At 49.5% G+C, this 21,432-nt stretch overlaps 1 protein-coding gene across 1 annotated transcript; it reads right to left on the bottom strand.

Annotated features, from left to right (window-relative positions):
- Window positions 1–9,268: 9,268 nt before the first annotated feature.
- On the bottom strand, window positions 9,269–20,273 carry NOP2 (NOP2 nucleolar protein). Its single transcript, XM_065403653.1, has 17 exons — window positions 20,230–20,273; window positions 19,181–19,299; window positions 18,980–19,025; window positions 18,695–18,798; window positions 16,844–17,118; window positions 16,473–16,516; window positions 15,643–15,797; window positions 15,055–15,254; window positions 12,423–12,512; window positions 12,256–12,343; window positions 11,985–12,125; window positions 11,586–11,725; window positions 11,240–11,329; window positions 10,372–10,494; window positions 10,173–10,270; window positions 9,935–10,065; window positions 9,269–9,781 (listed from the first exon to the last, which is right to left on the bottom strand). The coding sequence occupies exons 2-17, from the start codon at window positions 19,284–19,286 to the stop codon at window positions 9,546–9,548; spliced, it is 2,067 nt and encodes a 688-aa protein (XP_065259725.1). The 5' UTR covers window positions 19,287–19,299; window positions 20,230–20,273; the 3' UTR covers window positions 9,269–9,545.
- Between the last annotated feature and the right edge of the window lie 1,159 nt (window positions 20,274–21,432).

Genomic DNA, 21,432 nt, shown 5'->3' with positions numbered 1-21,432 from the left:
GCAGAAGCGCTGGTGGGGTGGGCTGGTGCCTGCACGTAGAAGCCGGAAAGGGGGATGGGGAGAGTGTCGGAGTAAGGCACAAAGCAGGAGCGCGGGGTGAAGAGAAAATCCTCCGGGGAGGGGGGCGCCTCATTCACGTGCCCCACGCTTTGTCCTTGGGCGAGGGGTTCTACAGCCCCCGCGGGGCTAGGGGAGAAATCATGGGCACACCCTGGTTTTCAGACTGGAGCAGCCTAGTGGTTCGTCCCTCTAGCCTAATATCCCGTCTCTGGCAGTGGCCAGCACCAGATGCAAGAAGCCCTGCAGGAAGCAGTGATGAGCTAGATAATCTGCCTTTACCTCCAAGGCTCTCCTCAGTATAGTCCTACCCTACCGCGCTGTCCTATGAATTATTGAGACATCTAGCCCCTGCCTTCTCGCCAACAAAACCCTTGATTCTCCCACAAGCCCTGGGTGCTTTCTCCTCTGCTGCCCCTGAAATGTAGGGGAACCTCTCCCTTAAACCTTATCCACTTTGAAATCCATCCAGACGTGGGTCACCACCCTCATGGTGCCTACAGCGAGTCGCCAGCTGATGATGGCTAGGCAGATGATTGGCTGAGATTTTGTGTATGCAGCTAGTCTATGCAATGACATGCTAGTGTTACCGCAGTTTTTCTTCTCCCACCCCAAAATGGCTGTTTAACTCACCTGTTGAGTCTTGCCTTTATGACTATGCTCTTTGAAGATTACCTTTACCAGACTGGGACCCAGAGGAACTGGGGGGCAGGGAGTCTATGTCCAGCTCTGCCACTGGCTTGCTGAGTGACCTTGGGCAAGTCACTTAATCCCCGTGCCTCCATTTCCCCACCTGCAAACTGGAGATTCAGACTTTAATGACATGATCACATCCTGTTTTTCCCACAGGACCCATTTCTCATTCAGTGCACAGCATGGACGGTGCTCACTAAATGAGCAGCGATTATATATTTTATTTACTCCATGTTACTCAATGTACAGCCCTATGCCTCATTCACTGCACACTGTTCAAACCCTGCTCTGAAGACAAAAATTATGTATTTCCTCATGGGCTTTTCTGCAGCTCTCATCACTATAATAGCCAAATGCTTCACAAACTTTACTTTATCTTTACAACAGCCCTGTGAGATGAAGGGGTTTTATCCCCCTTTTACAGACAGGGGACTAAAGCACAGAGTTTAAGGTCAGAAGTGCCCACTAATTTTAGGTGCCCAATTTGAGATACCGAGGACTTGATTTTTCAGAGTACTTAGAGCTACACTGATCAAAATCCAGCACTTCTGCAAATGAGACCCAGAAAGTGAGCACACAATTAGCAACCACCTGTGAAAAGTCTGGTTGCTGTGACTTGCCCAGCCTCACATAGAGGCAAGAATAAAACTCTCCAGGGCAGTATTCAGCTGCCATGAGACCATCCTTTCTCTCCCTGCAATCCTTTCTGCAACAAATAAGATGGGGGGGTCCTACAGACAGCAGTTTCCTTCGCCACACAGAACAGGTCCATCATGTGCACTGAATGAGGCAAGGGATGCTATAGAAATAATAGTATGTGATCACACATACATACATAAAGACTGTACCATAATGCATCAGCCTAAGGGAGGAGGGCGAATTAAAGTCACACAGGCAGCCTTAATTATGACACTTTCTAACTTATGTATTCCTGACTTTGCAGCCTTAACAATATTCTTTTAACCCATCATCCACTCCAGTTAACTAGTTGCTTGTTCATTTTTCAGTTTGCTCCAGCATCTTTTCTTTTGCAACTTCAATTTTTGCCAGAGCCTCAGCGTTATTACCACAAAACAGCAGGTATCTCGTAACATCCTCTGTGGTAAAGACTGACCAAAGAAATGATATGCATCTCCACAATGTCTTCATCACAGCATGGCTGGCCCCTGTAAATGACGCAGGTCCACCACCCCTGTGCCAGGCAGAACAGGTACAATTAAGAGAGCAGGGCTATAAAGGACCAGGGAAAACCTAGGAGGAAGGAGACCTGGTGAGCTAGGGCTGGCAGTCTCTGTGGAAAGCTTCAGAGTTCTCTACAAGCCCTCCTGGGGAAAGGGGGGGATTTCTCAGGAAGCCAGGAGAGGGGCTAGCCTGCTGACTTTCAAGAGTGAAAGTCAGTGCTGGGAGGCTGAAGCTTAGGAAGCCAATGAAGGGCTGGCTGGCTAGCTGGCTGGCCTTCCTCAGCTAGAGAGCAGGAGCGCCGCCAGCTTTTCTGCCACCATAGGCGGCGGAAGGTCCCACCCCAAAATGCCGCCCCCCACAGAGGCAGCAGAAGGTCCCGCTGTCGAAATACCACCGCGGTCGCTGCCCCCCAAATTGTAGCACCCTAGGCGAACACCTAGGTCGCCTAATGGGTTGCGCCGGCCCTGCTAGAGAGCCATGTCCAGAGAACCTGTGAGATGGCTAAAAGGTGAAGAACAGCAGAGGGAATATGCTTGCAGGCTATTTGAGCCAAAGAGGGCTGAAGCCTGAGGCTGAGGTGTAGTGAGGGACACAAGTTACACTAGAAAGTTGGGGCGTGCTGAGAGACGCTGGGACTCTATGCGATGTGCTCTCTGGACTACAGCTATGAGACTTGGGGTATGGTTTACGTGCATGGGGGTGGCTGTTGTTGTAGAAGCAACAGTTATCTGTATGCTCTGTATAATCTGTATGTTCAAAAGGTCTGTTACACCTCCCCCCCTTTTTTGTCTCCTCTCCCTCTTTGAATACCTGTGAAGTGGCTTTCCCCCTCCCCCTCCCTCCTGGAATGCTTGTGGGATGAATGGGCTGCTTGAACAGCTGGAAGATCAGAAGAGCTCCCAGGTAGACAAGGTGTCTGGGACTCTAATTAGGCAGCGCTCACACACACAATGCATGGACACTGCATGGACACTGTCCGAGGTGGACTGTGACCAACCAGACGTGGCCAAGTCATCTTTAGTTGCAGGCCATGAGGAGCAGGTCCTTAAAAGGGAAAGGGGACATGTACTCAGGAGTGCACTCACAAGATTGTACCTCCTGTAAAGGCCCTTCGCCCAGATCACCTGGCCAGTGGTTTGCCACGTTGCATTCCATCATGCCTCGGGAAGACTTACCTTCATCGCACCATCCATCGCTGTGCTGTGGGACACTTACCTTGAAGGATCCTGACATCTCCAGCGCCGTGCCTGTCCTGGGAGCATGAGTGTGACCTCCCTCCCCCCCTTCCTTTGAGCTTAGCTATCAGTATAATAAATGTGCTTTCTGCCAAACTCTGGTGGGTCATTAGTCCTCCCTAAGCTTACTAGCTGACCCAATTTTGGTTAACATTACTGGCGGAGAATGCAGGCAGCTTAGTGGAGGATTTGACCCAAGAGTAGGGGTCCCCTGGTGCCCCCCGGTAGCCTCTTGAGTGGGTCCGGCTCGAGCCTGTGTAAAAAGTGGTAGGTTAGCAACCCACTGCAGGGAGAAAAGGACGCTGCTACTAAGTATGCCACTGTGGGGCAATGGAAATAAAAAGGCGAAGCAGCCCGAGCGAGGAGACTCCCCCCCCCCGCCCCCTGGGGAGCAGCACCGCTGCCCAGGGTGTTGTTAGAATGGCTCCAAAAGAAAGGGGCAGACCCCTGGATGCCAGGGGCAGTTCCACCTGGGAGTACAATTCCTGAACTAGAGCTCATGTTGAATAAATATGTATTTATATACGGTCCAGATAAGGTGGGACTGGATTGTGCAGCTGCCTGGCTGCTGTGGCAAGCAGGCTGGCAATGGCAGGTGGCAAAGAGTCAGCTTGCCACTGAAATAGATTCACTCAGGGACCGATGTAATGAGCTGGAGAAGGAATGGGATATGTGCAAGGCGCAGGCTCTGACTGCTAGCACCCAGGAGTCTTCCCTCTCTGTAGCCACAGTACAGGTGATGGCAGCAGAGGAGGAGTGGGAGTAGGGGGAAGTAGAGAATGCCGCTCTGAGCCAGGCAGTTACCTGCCTGAAGGATCTGGTCCAGGAAGGGTCTGTCTGGGAGAACAGGGTCCGGGGAGCTTATTCAGCCTGGGTCACTGCCGTTGGGGTGAAAGCCCAGGGGGGTGCGGGATCATATGATGATTGGGATGGGGATATCTGGTATGAGCCGGATCCCCCGGATCTGGACCCCGGACACCGTGTTGTGGCAGTCCGGAGGGTGGTCTGAAACTATGGGCCTGCACCTGCAGGGGGCGGAGCAGCCCCAAGTACCGGACACACTGTGGCAGAGACCGAGTTGACTCCCACGCAAGCAATAGTTAGCAAAAACCCTGGGTGGCCCCTTGCGCTCCAGGTTCAGCAGGTGGGCCTAGGATATGGTGCCCCTGTGTTTGGATCAGGGTCAGAACCTAGCTGAGACCCGACGGGTGTTAAAAGCCGCGTCCGGGTTGGGAGGAGATTTAGCAGGGGCAGCTCGTCAGCAAGCCGGTCATGCCACATACAATAATATCTTTGATAAGTTGGCAGGGATGGCGCCTGCCATAGCGCATTGTTGGCAGAGTTTGTCTCGGCGGTTGCTGCACCCAGGGAAGACCCTGTCCGGTTCATAGAGAGAAGGGTTCTCCTGGAATGCTTGTGTGGCTGCCACAGCAGGAGGGCAGGTACCCCCGAACATAGCTCAAATAGCCCTGCGTCTGGAGGAATTGAGGAACTGAGAGACCCTTCTCAGTCCACGTACAGCAGGCGATCAGGAGGTGGGAACCCGCGGATGTGGAAGCCCTGCTGGATGCAGTCCGTCAGGCTGCTCTCGTCACCCCACCTGTGCTAATTTGTTTCTAAGCTTCTATCTTTCAGCCTCTGAACCGGATCATCAGGAGAGCTGGTACCAGCTGAAGAGTTATAAAAATACCATAGTTATAGTGTAGCGACAAAGTCTGTGTTGCATGTTCTGTGTCTGTCTCTGGTGGGTGTCCTGTGCTAGCATTGGATCCAGAGAGAGAGAGGGAATACTATACTAGACAGGGTAAATACCATTTCCTCTCTCTACTTCCCCTCATCTCCAACCAAATTATCAATCACATCCACCTCTGTCCAAAAGACTTTGGTCCCCACTGCATCAGGTTTATTTTTTGTTAGGTTCTCTAATAATCATTTTGTTGTTGATGATACATTTTCTTGTATTGTTAATTCCACACTTTCCTCTATGCACGCTGGTTCTACTTTCCCAAGCCCTGAAGGGTAGTTCATCGGCCCCCATAACCTGTAACATGCATTATCACCCTCTAGTGGGATTTTTGACCTTGGTCCGTGATTGTAGGGCCCCGTTTTTCAGGTCTTGGGTCTGTTCCCTCCCCACCCCCCGAGACCTCTTGAGAACAACTGTTAGTAATAGGGGATTCTGCAACGTTTTAGCAACTAGATGTTAGTTTAAGTATCAGCAATTTCACCAAGTTCTCTGTTACTATGTATCTTCCAAATCAGTTTAACCTTGCATGACAACTGTGGTACTCCTACAAATCTTATTTGTTGTGTGTACTTAAGGGTTAGGGTTGACATTTATTGTTTGATGGCTAGTGCAGCATCAAACTTGGGCCCTATTTTGTTTGTCAATGTACCCAATTGTTGTAATGGTGATGGTTTTATTATATTCCTAATTATTATGATTGTTTGCATTTGTGTTTGTTATATCTGGTGTTTAGTCAATTGTAATGATTTTAGTTATATTCACCTGGTTAGGATTGTTTGGTTTGTTTGCAACAGATCACCTGTGCCCTACAACGGCAACAACTACTGTAATGATCATAGATCAAGGGGCGGAGTGTTGTAGGAGCAGCAGTGCTCTGTATAACCTGTATGTTCAAAAGGTCCGTTACAGCCCCCCCCCCCCCCCCTTTGTCTCCTCTCCCTCTTTGAATATCTGTAAAGTGGCTTTCCCCCTCCCCCTCCCTCCTGGAATGAAGGGGCTGCTTGAACAGCTGGAATATCAGAAGAGCTTCCAGGTAGACAAAGTGTCTGGGACTCTAATGAGGCAGCACTCACACACCCAATGCATGGACACTATCCGAGGTGGAGTGTGATCAACCAGACACAGCCAAGTCATCTCTAGTCGCAGGCCATGAGGAGCAGGTCCTTAAAAGAGGAAGGGGACATGTGCTCGGGAGTGCACTCACAAGATTGTATCTCCCGTAAAGGCCCTTCGCCCGGACCGCCTGGCCAGTGGTTCACCGCGTTGCATTTCATTGTGCCTCGGGAAGACTTACCTTCATTGCACCGTCTATCGCTGTGCTGTGGGACACTTACCTTGAAGGATCCTGACATCTCCAGTGCCGTGCCTGTCCTGGGAGCGAGAGTGTGACCTCTCCCCACTTCTTTTGAGCTTAGCTATCAGTATAATAAACGTGCTCCTTTCTGCCAAACTCTGGTGGGTCATTAGTCCTCCCTAAGCTTACTAGCTGGCCCAATTTCAGGTAACAGTTGTAATAACTCCTCAGGACTATTTGCACACAGAATGTTTGGACTATTCCTGGGGATTCTGAGGGAAGGAAACAGAGTGCTGTGGACTACTGCAGGAGGGCACTCCAGGCAGGGCCATCCTGACAGTCCTTAATTTGTTTCTTGATAGTCCAGCATATCCCCCCATTCCCTGGCCATCTCCCTGCTTAACATACACTGAAAAATGTTCTCCACTGGTGAGGGGTTGGCTATTTGTACTTTCCTTCTACCTGCTGCAGTTCCAGCTCCTTTCTGCTGGTTTCCAGGGCTTGGATTTCCATTTTTGGAAGGATGCCTGGTTGGCTCAATCAACCTTTGACCCTTGCCCTTTTGCCATCCTGCCTTATTTAGGGGTTATCCTGCTACTTATGGTAGCTGCTTAGGTAGCCTCCCTGATGAACCCAAGGATTTCATTTGTACATTTGATGGTACAGCCTTTTTGACTAGCTTCATTTTATTAAAATCTCCCTTTCTACAGTGCCATGTCACCATACCTCGCTTTGGGACCTTTCCTCCCCTGGGGATGTTAAATCTCACTGATAATGCGGTCACTATTACTTAATGGTTCAACTACAGCTACTCCTTGAACAAACCCCTGTATGTCACTTAAATTTTAACTGCCTCATCCCTTGCTCAAGCACTAACTGTTCCAAGAAACACTTAAGGTGTCAAGAAATTGCTTCTCTAAACCAATCTTGGCCTTCGAGCAGTTTATACAAGAGATCTGGAAGTCATCCTCTACTAGATTTAGTGGCTATTTTTGTCTCCTCAGCTCCTTTCCCTTTGCTCAGTCTCACCTCATTCCGTTGTTCAGCATTCCAAGAGGAACTGGAGTCACAGCCAAGGGATTCGTAACCGTCAGGTTTAATATGTGGGAGAGACAATAGCACAGAAACTGCTGGCAAATGCAGGCACACATTTCTGAGTCTGGGAGGGGAGATAATTCAGTAATTAGCTGGGCAGGCAGAAGCTCAGTTACATGGTGGAGTCAGGCCATCTGCATTTGATTCCCAGCTCTTTAAGGAAAGAGAGTTCTACTGGGTTAATTCAGAGCAGGCTGGGCCTTAGAAATGTTGGTTCCTATATTGAACTGTGACCTTGGGCAAAACCATCCCCCCCTCTCTAATCTTGCCAGGAGAGTCTGAGGCTCCATCAGTGCACAGAAGACCCTTTAGGAACCACACACATGAAAAGGACACAAGCTGACAAAGGCTTAGACCTTTTGGGGGGCAGAAGGGGGGCAGTGCCCACCTGAAGGATAAAGAGGAGTCTCCTGGAGGAGATTCCACACCTCATCTAGGTGCAGAAGATTCACAGGCCCTGGTGCTGACTGAGGGCTTGTCTACACAGCACTGCAGGTGCACCAGTGTAGCGCTTAGTGAAGATGCTACCCACATGTGTGGGAGAACTTCTCCCGTTGGCACAGGACTCTACCTCCCCAAGAGGCAGTAGCTATATCGATAGGAGAAACTGGGAGTCAGGTCCCCTGTGCCAGGAGTTAGGTGGGTATAACTGCATCACTCAGGGGTGTGGATTATTCACCCCCCTCAGCGACGTTATACCAACGTGAGCATGTAGTGTAGACCAGGACTTAGACATTTAAGCTGAATTCCTCATCATAGTGGCACTGAATCCCCAAGGGCAAGTCTATGATGTAGAAAGAGATTCAGGAACCAAAGGTGAGAGCCAAGGCTTGAGCTAAAATCTTGTTATACTTCAGCAGGAACCTGCCATCCAAACAGGCCAGACTGCAACTAGGAGCTAACCCAGGAGAGCTCTAACTGGAACTCATGACTCACTTACCGGTGTTGAGGGGTGTATTATGTTGGCGAATGGGTCATCTCCCCCAGGAAGGTCCTGGAACCCCCTTGCTTAAGGCGCTAGGGACTAGGAGCCCTAGAGGATGATCCCACAGGGCACTAAAGGAAGACTGATTTGTTTAAGTCTCAGTATGTGGGGAAGGGGAGGGGGACACTTCAGACATGGATGAATTTGATTTCATCACCCACTGTTAGGTCAGTCCCTCCCACTAGCCTAAGGTTAGAGATGGAGAATCAGGGCAGGAACTCACCAAAAGCTGCAGAGCACGGCAATAGCAGCAATGAGAATTAAGCTCAGGGCTCCTGTATGCCAGGCTCATGCAGGAAGAAGACTACTTCAGATATGTAGGAGAGGGGGGCTGGACAGCCTTATCTATGCTTATCAGTGTGGAGAAAAAGTTTACTAGTAAAGCTGCCTCCAAAACAAGGCCTGCTCACTGCTGCGATGGGAAAAACTGGCTACTATCCCCTCTTCAGGCATGAGCCCATTTGCAGGGCTACTCGCAAAAAGGGCTTCCAGAGCACAGGGAGCTGGGCTGACATGTACTAGGCATAGGGCAGTTGCCGGGGTTTGAACGAAGGTTAGTAGCCTTCCAGCAGAAGCAATTCCCTTCCATCCTTTGCTAGCCCCACTTACTGAGCCACAGCAGCCAGAGGGTGGGTGAAGAGGCAACCAAACTGTACAAAACCCAGGCTGTAGGGCAGCCCCCATCACTGGCCCAGGAGTGAAAGAAAGGGGCACAAGGGAAAGGTTTGGGAAGGAGGGGTGAAGTGACTGGAGTGGGCGACTGAAGATTGGGAAACGGGAGGGTCAGAATAAGGGCAGGACAGAAAGCAAAGAGGCAGTGAGGGAGAGTGATGGGAGGACAGAACAATGGAAGCCAAGTACAGAGGGAGAGGCCACAGTGCAGCACAAGAACAAGTGGCTACAGCTGAACATTTACTGCAGGGTCCAGTTACACTACACTGAAATAAATTCCTGCCTTAGACATGCAGGGAGAGAGAGAATTTGATCAAAGTATAAATCTTTAATGAATCAGGATCTATCAATCCAGTACCCCAACCCCATGCTGGGGGAAGTACACTGGGCTGCAAGAATAAAGTCCAAAAAATGCTCCCTCTATAGGAGCAATAGTTGTCCCAGACACTCACTGCACAAGATGGCGAAAAACAACCCTACATGGGTGGAATCTGGAGAGTCCCTGACCTTCAGCCTTCAAGGAGAATGCCCCATCCCTGCAACTCTCATGGAATCAGACACCAAAGCCCAGAGAGGCAGTCCCTCTTATTGTCTATTCCGGTGCACTCTATGCCGCTTCCTGGCCGGTGGCCGAGCTCCTAGATGCCGGGGAGAGGGCCTCTTATGCCTTTGCACAGAACCTCCCTTTGAAGGGGGCTGCTGCTGCTTCTTCTGCCCCACGGTGACTTTCAACCTCTCAAGTTTCTTCCTTTTAAGCTGTGGCTCTGCATCTACTTCCAGAGCAGATGCTGGACTTGCTGTTTCCACAATAGATTCCTCATCTAGAAGAAGAAACAAGAGAGTCAGAGAGGAAAGTGCAGAAGATGTTGTGGTGAGCAAGCAGTGCTGCCTGGATGGCGAGCTCTCTGCTGCTCCAAACCAGCCAGCATTGTACATGAGCAAGATAGCATAGCGCAGCTCTGGAGTTCAGTTACCTTTCTGCATTTTGGGGATGGCATTAGAAAATTTCTTGAGCTTGGCGATGAAGAACCCATCCATGTTGTGGGTGTGAGGGTAGAAACGCCGTGTGGATTTGAGGGATGGGTGGAAGCGACGGTCCTTGAACCTGAGGGGAGAGAGAAGAGGAAATATTAGTTTCCCAATTGAAGTCTGAGGGCTAAAAACAGAGCAAGCTTCCCTCCTCCCCACAGCCCCTAGAGACTTAACACACACCTGGTGAATCCTTCCTTGCCAAAGTCCAGCCCTGTGGGCACCAAGCGAACATTGCGTTTCTTCAGGGCATAATCCACAACCCACTCATTCTCTTCCACCTGCCAGAGACGAAGCATTAGAGACAGACTCTGTGGAGACTCTCTGAATGAGAGCTCCCCCAGCACACGGGTCAGCTGCCTGGCACCCAAAGGGAACTCACCATGATGGAGCAGGTACAGTACACTATGTAGCCCCCCGTCTCTGAGGCAGCATTGACTGAGTCAATAGCACTGAGAATCAGCTCCTTCTGCAGATGAGCACAACGCAGGACATCCCTCTCATCCTGAGAGACACAGAGGGGGTTAGAACACTTGAGCTATGCTGATCCACTCCTTCCCCTGGCCTAGCTCACTGCACCCTCTGTGCCTGCTGCAAATGGAGGTGTGATGAGAGCAAGAGCCACCGGTGGTGAGGTAGCAGGACTCAGTTGGGCTTCTACCCCTAAATCTGGTCCCAGAACAGTGTGTGCGAGGGAGACAGGTCAATTTCTTCAGGTTTCTCTGGTCCAGACATCTTGGTGCAAGGACAAGAGTCCAGAAGCCCCGCTCTTCCATGGCCTGCAGGCAAGTTCACATCTCACTCTGTACCCTACACCAGCAGTTTTCAACCAGGGGCCCTCCGGGGGGGGGGGGGGGGCACAAGCAAGTTTCAGGGGGACTTGTGCCCCCCCCCCACCCCCCAGAATAAGCCAGAGATCAGGGCCAGTGTTAAATTCACTGGGGCCCAGGGCAGAAAGCCGAAGCCCGAGCCCCTCCTCCCAGGGCTCAAGCAGAAGCCCAACCAACCAACGTAGCTTGGTGGGGCCCCTTGTGGCTGGGCAATCGCTCTCCTTGCTACCCCCTAACACCGGCTCGGCCCTGGCTTTTAATCTACTGACAAAAAATTGTTGCACAGGTGGGCAATGGAATTTTTAATAGCATGTTGCGTGGGGCCTCAGAAGGAAAAAGTTTGAGAACCCCTGCACTACACCACAAATCACCCAAGCTCCTTCCCACTTCTCCTGAGCCGCCCCTGCCCAGGCTGCTCACCTTGTTGGTTTTGACAGCAGGGTCCTTGGAGATGACACCTGTGCCACTGCAGGGAGCATCAAGGAGGACACGGTCAAACCCACCCAGCACCTAGAGGTGGGTGGAGAGACAGAGGTCTTGGCCTCAATTCCATTGACAGGATAACAAGGGGAACAGAACAACAGCAGAAAAGGGGAAATGGGGGGGAGGGGGAGAAGAGATGCCCCATTGCCTTCTCCCCCACCCCATGTGCATTCCTTTCTTGTGAGTCACCCACCCGCTGCACACAGTCAAGGAGAGCACAGATGGATTCCATGAAGCCTTGTGATGGCCACAGCAAACATGAAACTACCCAGTGGCTGCGTACCTTGGGGAACTGGCGTCCATCGCAGTGGCTCAAGACAGCATTGGTGACTCCCAGACGGTGCAGGTTCCCCACCACACTGCGCAGCCGCTCAGCACTGCTGTCGTTGGCCAGGATCACACCTGTGTTCTTCATCAGCTGAGCTGTCAGGGGATGAAGGTTACATCAAGACCCAGACAATGTGCAGCCCCACCCCCTCCCAATCAGCAGTAGGAATAACCCCCCCTCCCCTTCCCCAGTGGGCCCCTCACTGCTTCTCCCTCCTACCAGGCAACCCATCCCCCAGCTCCCCCTATTTCCCTGCCCCCAGGTGTCCCCACAGACCTCTTTCCCCCAGGCTCTCCTCCCAAACTCCAGAGCCTTGGTCCCTCCCTCACCCTCACCCCCCCCGCAGTCAGGTACCTATGTAGCTGGTCTTGCCTCCTGGGGCACAGCACATGTCCAGGATGCGTTCATTCTCTTGGGGGGCCAGAGCCATGACAGGGAGGAGGCTGGAAGCTCCTTGTAGCATGTAGTGTCCAGCCAGGTACTCAGGGGTGGCACCTTGGAGGGGGTGGGGGGGGAGGGGAGAGAAAGAGAGGAGGGGTGAAGAACAGAGCCATGAGAAGAGGAGAAGCAGCTAAAAAAATGAGTCAGTCAGCTCAGCCCTGCGAAGGGAGGGTCAGTTTCTCACCGATGGGCACAGAGGAGTCGTAGACAACAAGCCCAGTTTTCGACCACTTCCCCAGGGGGTCAAGATTCACACCGCGATTAATCAGAGCCTGAAGGATGAAGACAGAGGGGTGGGATCTTTGCTCCATAACTGGGACAGAGGTTGAGGGACCATGATGCTTTGCTCACCTGTGCCAGGTCTCGTCGCCGTGTTTTCAGTGTGTTGGTACGAAGTGTCATGGGGCGAGGAACCTCATTAGATTCTAAGAAGTTGACCAGCTGGAGATAGAGTCAGAGTTTAGGGCCAGAAGGCACCACCAGATCACCTAGTCTGTCTTCCTGTACATCACAGGCCACCAACTCCTCCCACTACTTGCACGCTACGCCCAACAACCAAAATTAGAGTAAAGTATTACAACTGTCAGGAGACTAGACTGTTGTGTGCTACAAGCAGAGAACAGGGGAACCAAGATGCACCAATGCCTGAGGCCTGTGCAGTGGCAGGGAAGCAATTACGGGAGATATACCCAGATAATCCTGGCAAATGATCCACACTCACATGCTGCAGAGGAAGACAAACCCTCCCTCCCGCTAGGTCACTGCTAATCTGAGCTGGGGGAAAATTCCTTCCCAAACTCACATAAGGTGATCAATTAGACCCTGAGCATGTAGCAAGAACCAGTCAGCCAAGCACCAGAGAGACAATGATCAATACCACCTCTGAGCCTTGGCCCACCCTGTCCACTGCCCCTTCTCCAGCTGTGGCCATCTCTGATGCTTCAGAAGGAGGGGGAAGAAAACAAACAAACAAAAACCAGAATACATTGCCAGGGAGGGAGTCCCTTCCTGACCCCTGCAGGTGACCAGCTGAAATCCTGAAGCATGAGATTTTAGAAACATCTGACATGAACCAGAAGGAACCTCCAGGACTGCCGAGACCTGCACCCCGCCATATAATTCCACTGATAAATTTGTCCAACTCTCGTTTTCCCCCATAACTTCTAGAATCTGTTCCAGAACCTATCCTCTGATGGTTAGAAACCTCCTTCTAATTTCCAGCTTGAATTTGTTCACAGCCAGTTTATAGCCACTTGTTTTTGTGCCAACATTGTCCTTTAACTTAAATAGCTCTTCACCCTCCCTGGTGTCTACCCCCTATGTATGTGTATAGCGCAATCATATCCCCTCAGCCTTTGTTTTGCTAACAAGCCAAACTCTTCCAATTTCCTCTCATAAAATAAGCCAGGGGTCAGCAACCTTTCAGAAGTGGTGTGCCGAGTCTTCATTTATTCACTCTAATTTAAGGTTTCACGTGCCAGTAATACATTTTAATGTTTTTAGAAGGTCTCTTTCTATAAGTCTATAATATATAAATAAACTGTTGTATGTAAAACATTTTAAAAACCTTATTTACTTAAGAAGCTTCATTTAAAATTAAATTAAAATGCAGAGCCCCCCGGACTGGTGGCCAGGACCCGGGCAGTGTGAGTGCCACTGAAAATCAGCTCGCGTGCCATAGGTTGCCTACCCCTGAGATAAGCCCTCCATTCCCCGTTTAAATTAATCTTTTTTGAACATGGGTGACCAGAACTGTACACAACATTCCATATGAGGTCTCACTAGTGCCTTGTATTATGGCATTAATACTTCCCTATCTTTACTGGAAATGCCTCGCCTCACATCCTAGCCTTTTTCACAGCCGCATCATGTTGGTGGCTCAGTCACCTGTGATCGGCCCATACACCCAAGTCGCTCTCCTCCTCTGTTGCTTCCAACTGATGAGCACCCAGCTTATAGCAGACATTCTTATTAGACCCTATGTGCATGAACTTGCACTTTGTACTATTAAATTTCATCCCGTTTCTGTTACTCCAGTTTTTAAGGTCATCCTGTTCCTGTATAATATTCTGAACCTCCTCTGTACTGACCATGTCTCCCAACTTTAGCAGCAGCAAATTTCATTAGCATTCTATTTTTTGTGCCAAAGTCATTAATAAAAATATTAAAATATGAGAGGTCCCAAAACCAATCCTTGAGGAACTCCATCAGTAACCCCCGTCCAGTCCGATAGTTCACCTTTCAGCACAACTTGTTGCCTTCTCTGCTTTAGCCAGTTCCTTATCCACCTGACAATGGTTCGACTGATCCCCATCTTTCCTAATTTAACTAACAATGTCCCATGTGGTACCGTGTCAAACATTTTACCAAAGCCCAGGTATATTAGATCTATTTAGATAAATTTAATTATTCTTTTCTTCACAATTTGCTCTAAAGCCCTGCATGCTACTGAGGTCAGACTACAACAGGGGTCGGCAACCTTTCAGAAGTGGTGTGCCGAGTTAAGGTTTCGCGTGCCAGTAATACATTTTAATGTTTTTAGAAGGTCTCTTTCTATAAGTCTATAATATATAACTAAACTATTGTTGTATGTAAAGCAAATAAGGTTTTAAAAATGTGTAAGAAGCTTCATTTAAAATTAAATTAAAATGCAGAGCCCCCCAGACCGGTGGCCAGGACCCGGGCAGTGAGAGTGACACTGAAAATCAGCTTGCATGCCGCCTTTGGCGCACGTGCCATAGGTTGCCTACCCCTGGACTACAAGGTCTGTAATCGCCCAGGTTACTTTCTTCCCCCTTTCTTAAATACAGGTACCGTAGCTATTCTCCAGGGGAGGAAGGGGAGAAAAGAAAATAAGATAAAGAACAGGCGAAGGCGGCAAGGAAGTCAGGCCCATATCTGGGAATTGGGTGGGCAGACGGGTGAACACCAGTCAGTGTGGATGTAGGCTGGGTGAATACCTGGACCTGGGCGGGGTTCATACCTCAGGGAGAGGGAAGAGCTCCATGAGCTTCTTAAGCAAGAAGTCACTGTAGGAATAGTAGGCAGCAAGGTCCTGGCGTAGCAATGCGAGGTACTCCTGCCGGGCACGTCCTGCCTCCCGCTTCACCCTGAAGTCCTGCAGCACCTCCACATTGTCCTTGATACGTTGATGAACAAGGTGCAGGTCAGGTGGCTCAGCAGGTAATGAGGCAGTTAAGGAATCAAGAAAAAGAAGAGTCACGCGACCCTGGGCATTGCTCAAATGTGAATATTGTGTGCATACCATGACATGTAATGCACAGGTGCCTCTAGAGCATGACTTTCAGGCTACACATATGGCATCACAAATGCCTCTGCTGTTATGCTGGAGTGTGCTAGTTCCCCTCTCCCCCCAACAACACACAAGCACAATCGAACACATGCAGGTGATATGGCTCCTGTGATACACTAGTGCAGCCTATCATAACCAATACACCTCCGCTATGCAACACACATGTAGAACCCAACATGGTTCTGTGCAAGAGTGTGGGTGCTCATCTGTGCCGTGTACACAGCTTATGTGCACCACACACGTTAGAGGGAAGGATATTCTCTCTCTCGATCTCCTCACCACTGGGTAGCACAAATTGCTCATCTATCTCCATATTGAGCTGCAGGTCCGTGTCCTCCTCTTCCTCCTGCCCCTTGCTTCGGCTGCTCAACCGCTTCTCTTCATCTTCACTGTCATCCTCACTGAGACCCTCCCTGAGCACAAGAGAGGGAAGGGTTTGTATTTAAGCATGAGAACCTTCCATCCTCTCCCTCCTCCCACATAAGGAGAGAAGTGCCACAGAGAAGTGTCCAGTTCTGGTGCCCACGGTTCCAGAAGGATGGGGATAAATTGGAGAGGGTTCAGAAGAGCCATGAGAATGATGCAAGGATTAGAAAACCTGCCTTCTATTGATTGTTAAGCTAAATACATAGCCTCAAAGAGACAGTTAAGGGGTGACTGGATTACAGTTTATAAATACCTACAGGGGGAACAAATATGTAATAATGGGCTCTTCAACCTAGCAGAGAAAGGCACAACACAACCCAGTGGCTGGAAGCTGAAGCTAGAGAAATCTAGATTGGAAATAAGGAGTACATTTTAATGGTGAGAATAATTAGTCACTGGAACAATTTAGCAAGGGTCGTGGTGGATTCTCCACCACTGGCAATTTTTAAATTAAGATTGGATGTTTGTCTAAGGAACATGCTCTCAGAATTATTTTGGAGAAGTTCTATGGCCTGTGTTAACACGGGGGTCAGACTAGATGACCACAGTGGTCCCTTTTGGCCTCGGAATCTAGGCTTGCTAGAAATGTGGGGGGATGGAAGAGACAGCCTCACCCCAGCCTAGGAGAGAACCTGCTGGCCTCCAGCTCCTGAAACCCTCACCTGCCAGACTTCTGCTTCCGGGCGGCTTGTTCGATGGGCAGCAGCTAAGAGAGTCATGGGAGAGTTAATGAAACTATGGCATCAGATGGCAACTCCCTGCCACCCCCATTCCTGCCCCTGTAAAACCCACTCACTCTATGCGAGAGCACATACAGACCAGCAGCAGGTGAAGGCAGGAGCAAGTATTCCATGCCTGGACCCATCTCCACTCTTGAGGTCTCTCTCACATGGGGATAAAGCCTTTCAACTCCTCCCACCCACCCCAGGCGTCCTCCATCTCAGTGATAAGGTCATGATGTCTGAGCCCTGTACTACCCCCAGCTGGGGAAGTCTCAAGTGTTTACTGTGACATGAAAGTCAGGAGTTCCTACCTCCTCTTCCTCAGAGGACGAGGCTCCATAATCATCCATCATCTCCTCATTGCTCCCGTCATCCCCCATGTTCTCCCAGGCATCTACATCCTCATCTCCCTCACTTTCACTGGACTCCAAACGCTCTTCTTCATTATCCCCAGCAGGCTGTGATCTCTTGGCTGGAGTTAGCGAAAGTGAGCATCTGTTACTGCACCCAAGCTGAGGGTCCCGAGAGGCTCCTTCTGCTGGCCCCCTGCATTTTCCTCCTTTCTGTGGGGATGGCTGCTCTGCAGCTGCAGGCAGAAGAAAAGGTTAATGATTTGTAACAACCCTCAAAAGCATCTTGTCCTGTTCAATGCAAAATAAGAGGGCTGGGAATTCTGCATTCTAACTTCTAGCTAAAAGGGCCAGTTAATTCTCTGTACTTCAGTTTCCTCACATACAGTCAATGGGGATTTATGATACACATCCCTTTTTCACAGGTCTAATACTGAATTTTTTAAATTCTATTTATTTGTTATGATATTTCTCTTGCTTATTTCCAAGTTAGATTCTTATACTACACCTACCAGCATAACACCAGAGCACCTTTCACAATGCGTTACGTAGAGCGGCTAACATTGGTTACATGTAGTTGTTCCTTTCTCTGTTCCTTCCTTTTTCCAAGGGGGAAAAAAAACTTTTTTTTTTTTAAATATATGATGTGGTAGGAGTTTGTATTAGTGAAGGCAGGTCACAAAAGCGTGTCCTATACTTGTAATGGAAAATAGTGAGGTTTACAGTAGTTAAGGAAAGGATGGTCTTGTAGAAGGTGGCACTGGATTGGGACTCTGCAGATCTGGGTTCAGTTCCTGACATCACCATAGACTGTGTGTCTCTGAACCTGTCTCAATTTCCAAATGTAAAATGGGGGTCACAGTATTTTTGTTCATCTGTTTAGATTGTAATCTCAGAGTCAGGGAGTGCCTTTCACTATGTTAGTACAGCGTTTAGGACAACGAGGTTGTGAAAGAGGTTGGGACCTTTAGGGTATGTCTACACTGCAGCTGGGAGTGTGCCTGACAGCCTAGGCTCAAGTAAAAATAGCAGCGTACACACTGCAGCACGGAGAGAGGCTCAGACCGCCACCCAAGCTCAGACCCAGGAGGGCGGGCAGGCTCCGACTTGCGGGGCTAGCCTGAGCCACCATCTGTGCTGTAATGTTTATGCTGCTATTTTTAGCAAGCAAGAGTGAGCAGAGCTAGCACTACTCTGTCTACCTGGGCTGGGAGGCTCACTCGCAGCTGCAGCGTAGACATACTCTTCGGCACTGCCGTAAATACAAACTCTTCATTCTCCTCATTAAGTGGTTCTTAGATTCTGTGAAGATTTCTCTCTACACTTTTGGATTAGTCCCCAAAAATTCCCAGATCCTTCAGTGTATCCTGAGCCCAGCTTATTGTGCACCCTGAGGTTAAGGACTGCGACCATTGCATTTGAAGCTGTATTTTATGGGGAACCAGCATAGAAAGCAGAAAATAAGTCTGATGTGCTTGCTCCCAGTGTTACTGAGGAGACACAGTTTTAAAAATCCAGGTTTTACAAAATTTAATTTGAGCCAAAATTAAGTTATGGTGGTTACAAGGCACTTCTTAGTCCTGTGCAATGCATGTGTTTAAAACCCTAGCTACTAAAGATGCCCACAACACTCTGGAGGTCAGGTGGGGGCAGTAGAAAGAGATGTCCACTGCTTAAAATGACTTAAGCTATGCCAGACTCCTGCTCTGCTCACAGCTGAGGATGAAAGTGAGATTTAAGAACTTAGAACATCCGGAACTCTTCATTAGAAAAATGCTTTAAATGATTGAAGTCAACTCATTAAACACATACCTGTGCTGGTGCCATCCATCCCCCCCTTATCTGTTGGCTTCTTTAGCTGAAGCAGATTTTTCCTAGCTTGGGTTTTTCCTGACCCCATTCGTCTCTTTGCAGCCCTGAAAACACACGGACAAGCGAACAAAAGAATAAATGAACAGAAAACCCCTTACATCAGAGAGCCTAACAACTCCCTCTGACCCATCACAGCACTCGGACTTGGGTCTGCCAGATTGCAAATAGTGCCTTGGATTCTATCCTCTCTAGAGGAGAAATTAATTTGTGTATTTGTACACTCACCTTTTTCGTGCATGGCTGGATAATTTGTTTCCACTGTTATCAGTAGCTAGAAACAAACAAAGATGACAGAAAATTAAGAAACTGGTAACAGGAGGAGGACAAACAATAGGACGATGTCCTTATTTACAAGCCCTTACAGGTGTGATTGCGTGTGGGGAGTGCAGAAAATGTAGAAAAGGATACGGAAACAAAGACACTTACCTGTCGGAAGAAATTTGGCTAATTCTACCTCTGCTCCCTTCTGTTTGCGGGCTTTGCGCCCTGGGCCACGTTTTTCCTTCCTCAGTACATCAAGTTTGCGCCCCATAGTACTGTTCACTCTGTGGGGTAAGTAAAGGAAAAGAAGGAAGGAAAATGAGATAAAAGAAAACAGAACAGACCCCACGCACACACATTTACTCATATGGCATGGCAACCTCAGGGGTGATTCCTTTAGGACAGCAGTTCTTCCAACTGCCTGTCTGTCTCTCTAACACAATGGTTCTCAGCCAGGGGTACATATGCCCCTGGGGCTACCCAGAGGGCTTCCTGGGGGTACTTCAACTCATCTAGATATTTACCTAGTTTTACAACAGGCTACATAAAAAGCACTAGTGAAGTCAGTACAAACTAAAATTTCATATGAGTTGTTTATACTGCTATATCTACCATACACTGAAATATAAGTACAATATTTATATTTCAATTGATTTATAATTATATGGTAAAAATCAGAGAGTCAGCAATGTTTCTGTGTGCTATGACACTTCTGTATTTTTATGTCTGATTTTGTAAGCTAGGAGTTTTTAAGTGAGGTGAAACTTGGGGGTACGGAAGACAAATCAGCCTCCTGACAGGGTAGTCTAGGAAGGTTGAGAACCAGTTATCTAACACACTCCCCGTTCTAAGGTATCTCTGGTTAAACCCCATCCCCCGTAACTCGTTTCTGAGCTCTCAAATCTCGCTTCCCAGAAACCACTTAGCTCAGGGTCTTCCCCAAACCCTCAGCCCTCCCGACCAGCCTCAGAGTGTTTCCCAGTTCAGACACAAGGAGCCCGCGGCTGGATCCCCCACTTCACGCCCCCTCCCCCCAAAGGGCCGAGCTCTGCTGGAGCTTTCACCCCAAGTTACCACGCCCAGGACGCCTGCACAAACCCCGGCCTCCCCCTCCCGCGCACGCTACCCCGGCTCCGAGCCAGACTGGGGAGTGAGGACACGGGCAGAGCACCAGGCCCGGGCGAGGACAGCAGCAGCCGTAAACCCGCACCTACCTTCCGGCCCCACGTGCGCAGCGCCCACTTCCTGGGAAAGTCTTTGCGTAGCTTTCTCTCCACGCAGGCTCAGCCCGGCTCCTCCCTCGCCCTGGGATTGGCCAGACGCTTCTCCTCCTGCCACCCCGCCATTGGCTAGAATCGTCTCCCCCTACCCACTGATTATGCAGCCGGCCCCCCGAACACACCCACACCCCTTCTTCCCCGAGCCGAGAAGAGAGGCATAAGCAAAGCCCCTTACCGCAGTGGGTGTTGTTTGACTCGTTTCGGAGTAAGGTAGGTGTGAATCTGGAGTGCAACCGCGATTCCAGAATAATTCCATGTGTCAGACCAGACAGCCGTAAAAGCTGCAGGCTTAGTTTACCCTGCAAAGTTAGGGCAGTATTGGTGTCAAGCAGGGCTCTAGAGAACCCCCACTGCTGGCCTAGCTAGGCTAACCCCAGCCATGTCAAGGGAAGAGGGTTTATTGACTTACCCAACTGTTTGGGGGAAGGTGATGTACTTACATCGACAGAAAGTTGTGGCAGCATAGGCTATAGTTACATAACACAGCTAAGCTGCTCTAGCTATGCTAGCAGAGGCTCTATAGCATAGATTTACCCCATTTGTTCAAACATGCCTTAGGCTACCATTGCAGGAGACTGTATTAAATTGAGCTCCTTTACATTTACACATGCCTTCTGCAGCTTTAAGGGGTACAGCTCAGATTTTTCTTCACAGGCTGTAGAGCTAAAATCTCTAATACTAGACAGTTGAGATTGTGCTGTATTCACTTCTGTCCAAACATCACATACACCTCTACCCCGATATAACATGAATTCAGATACAACACGGTAAAGCAGTGCTCTGGGGGGGCGGGGTTGCGCACTTCTGTGGAGCACAGCAAGTTCGATATAACGTGGCTTCACCTATAACGCGGTAAGATTTTTTGGCTCCTGAGGACAGTGTTATATCAGGGTAGAGGTGTACAATAAGATTAACAGAAGTTATGAGATAGCAACACTGATTTGTCCCAACAACTGCTCCAGAATTTTTTTTGGGGGGGAGGGGGTAAATGTGCACACTTACATATTTATTTGCCAGATCAGAACAAATTACCACCCTCTGCTCCAAAAATGGCAAGGTGGGGCACTCTCAAGCCTAAGTCTGGCCCTGCTAAAAGCAGAGCCAAGCAGGCAGCTCTGGCCAGGCCTGTGCTGATAG

This window comes from Emys orbicularis, chromosome 1 (assembly GCF_028017835.1).
Source record: "Emys orbicularis isolate rEmyOrb1 chromosome 1, rEmyOrb1.hap1, whole genome shotgun sequence".
NCBI lineage: Eukaryota > Metazoa > Chordata > Testudines > Emydidae > Emys > Emys orbicularis.
The sequence above is the reverse complement of the archived record's forward strand: the minus strand, read 5'-3'. Positions and strand labels throughout refer to the sequence as shown.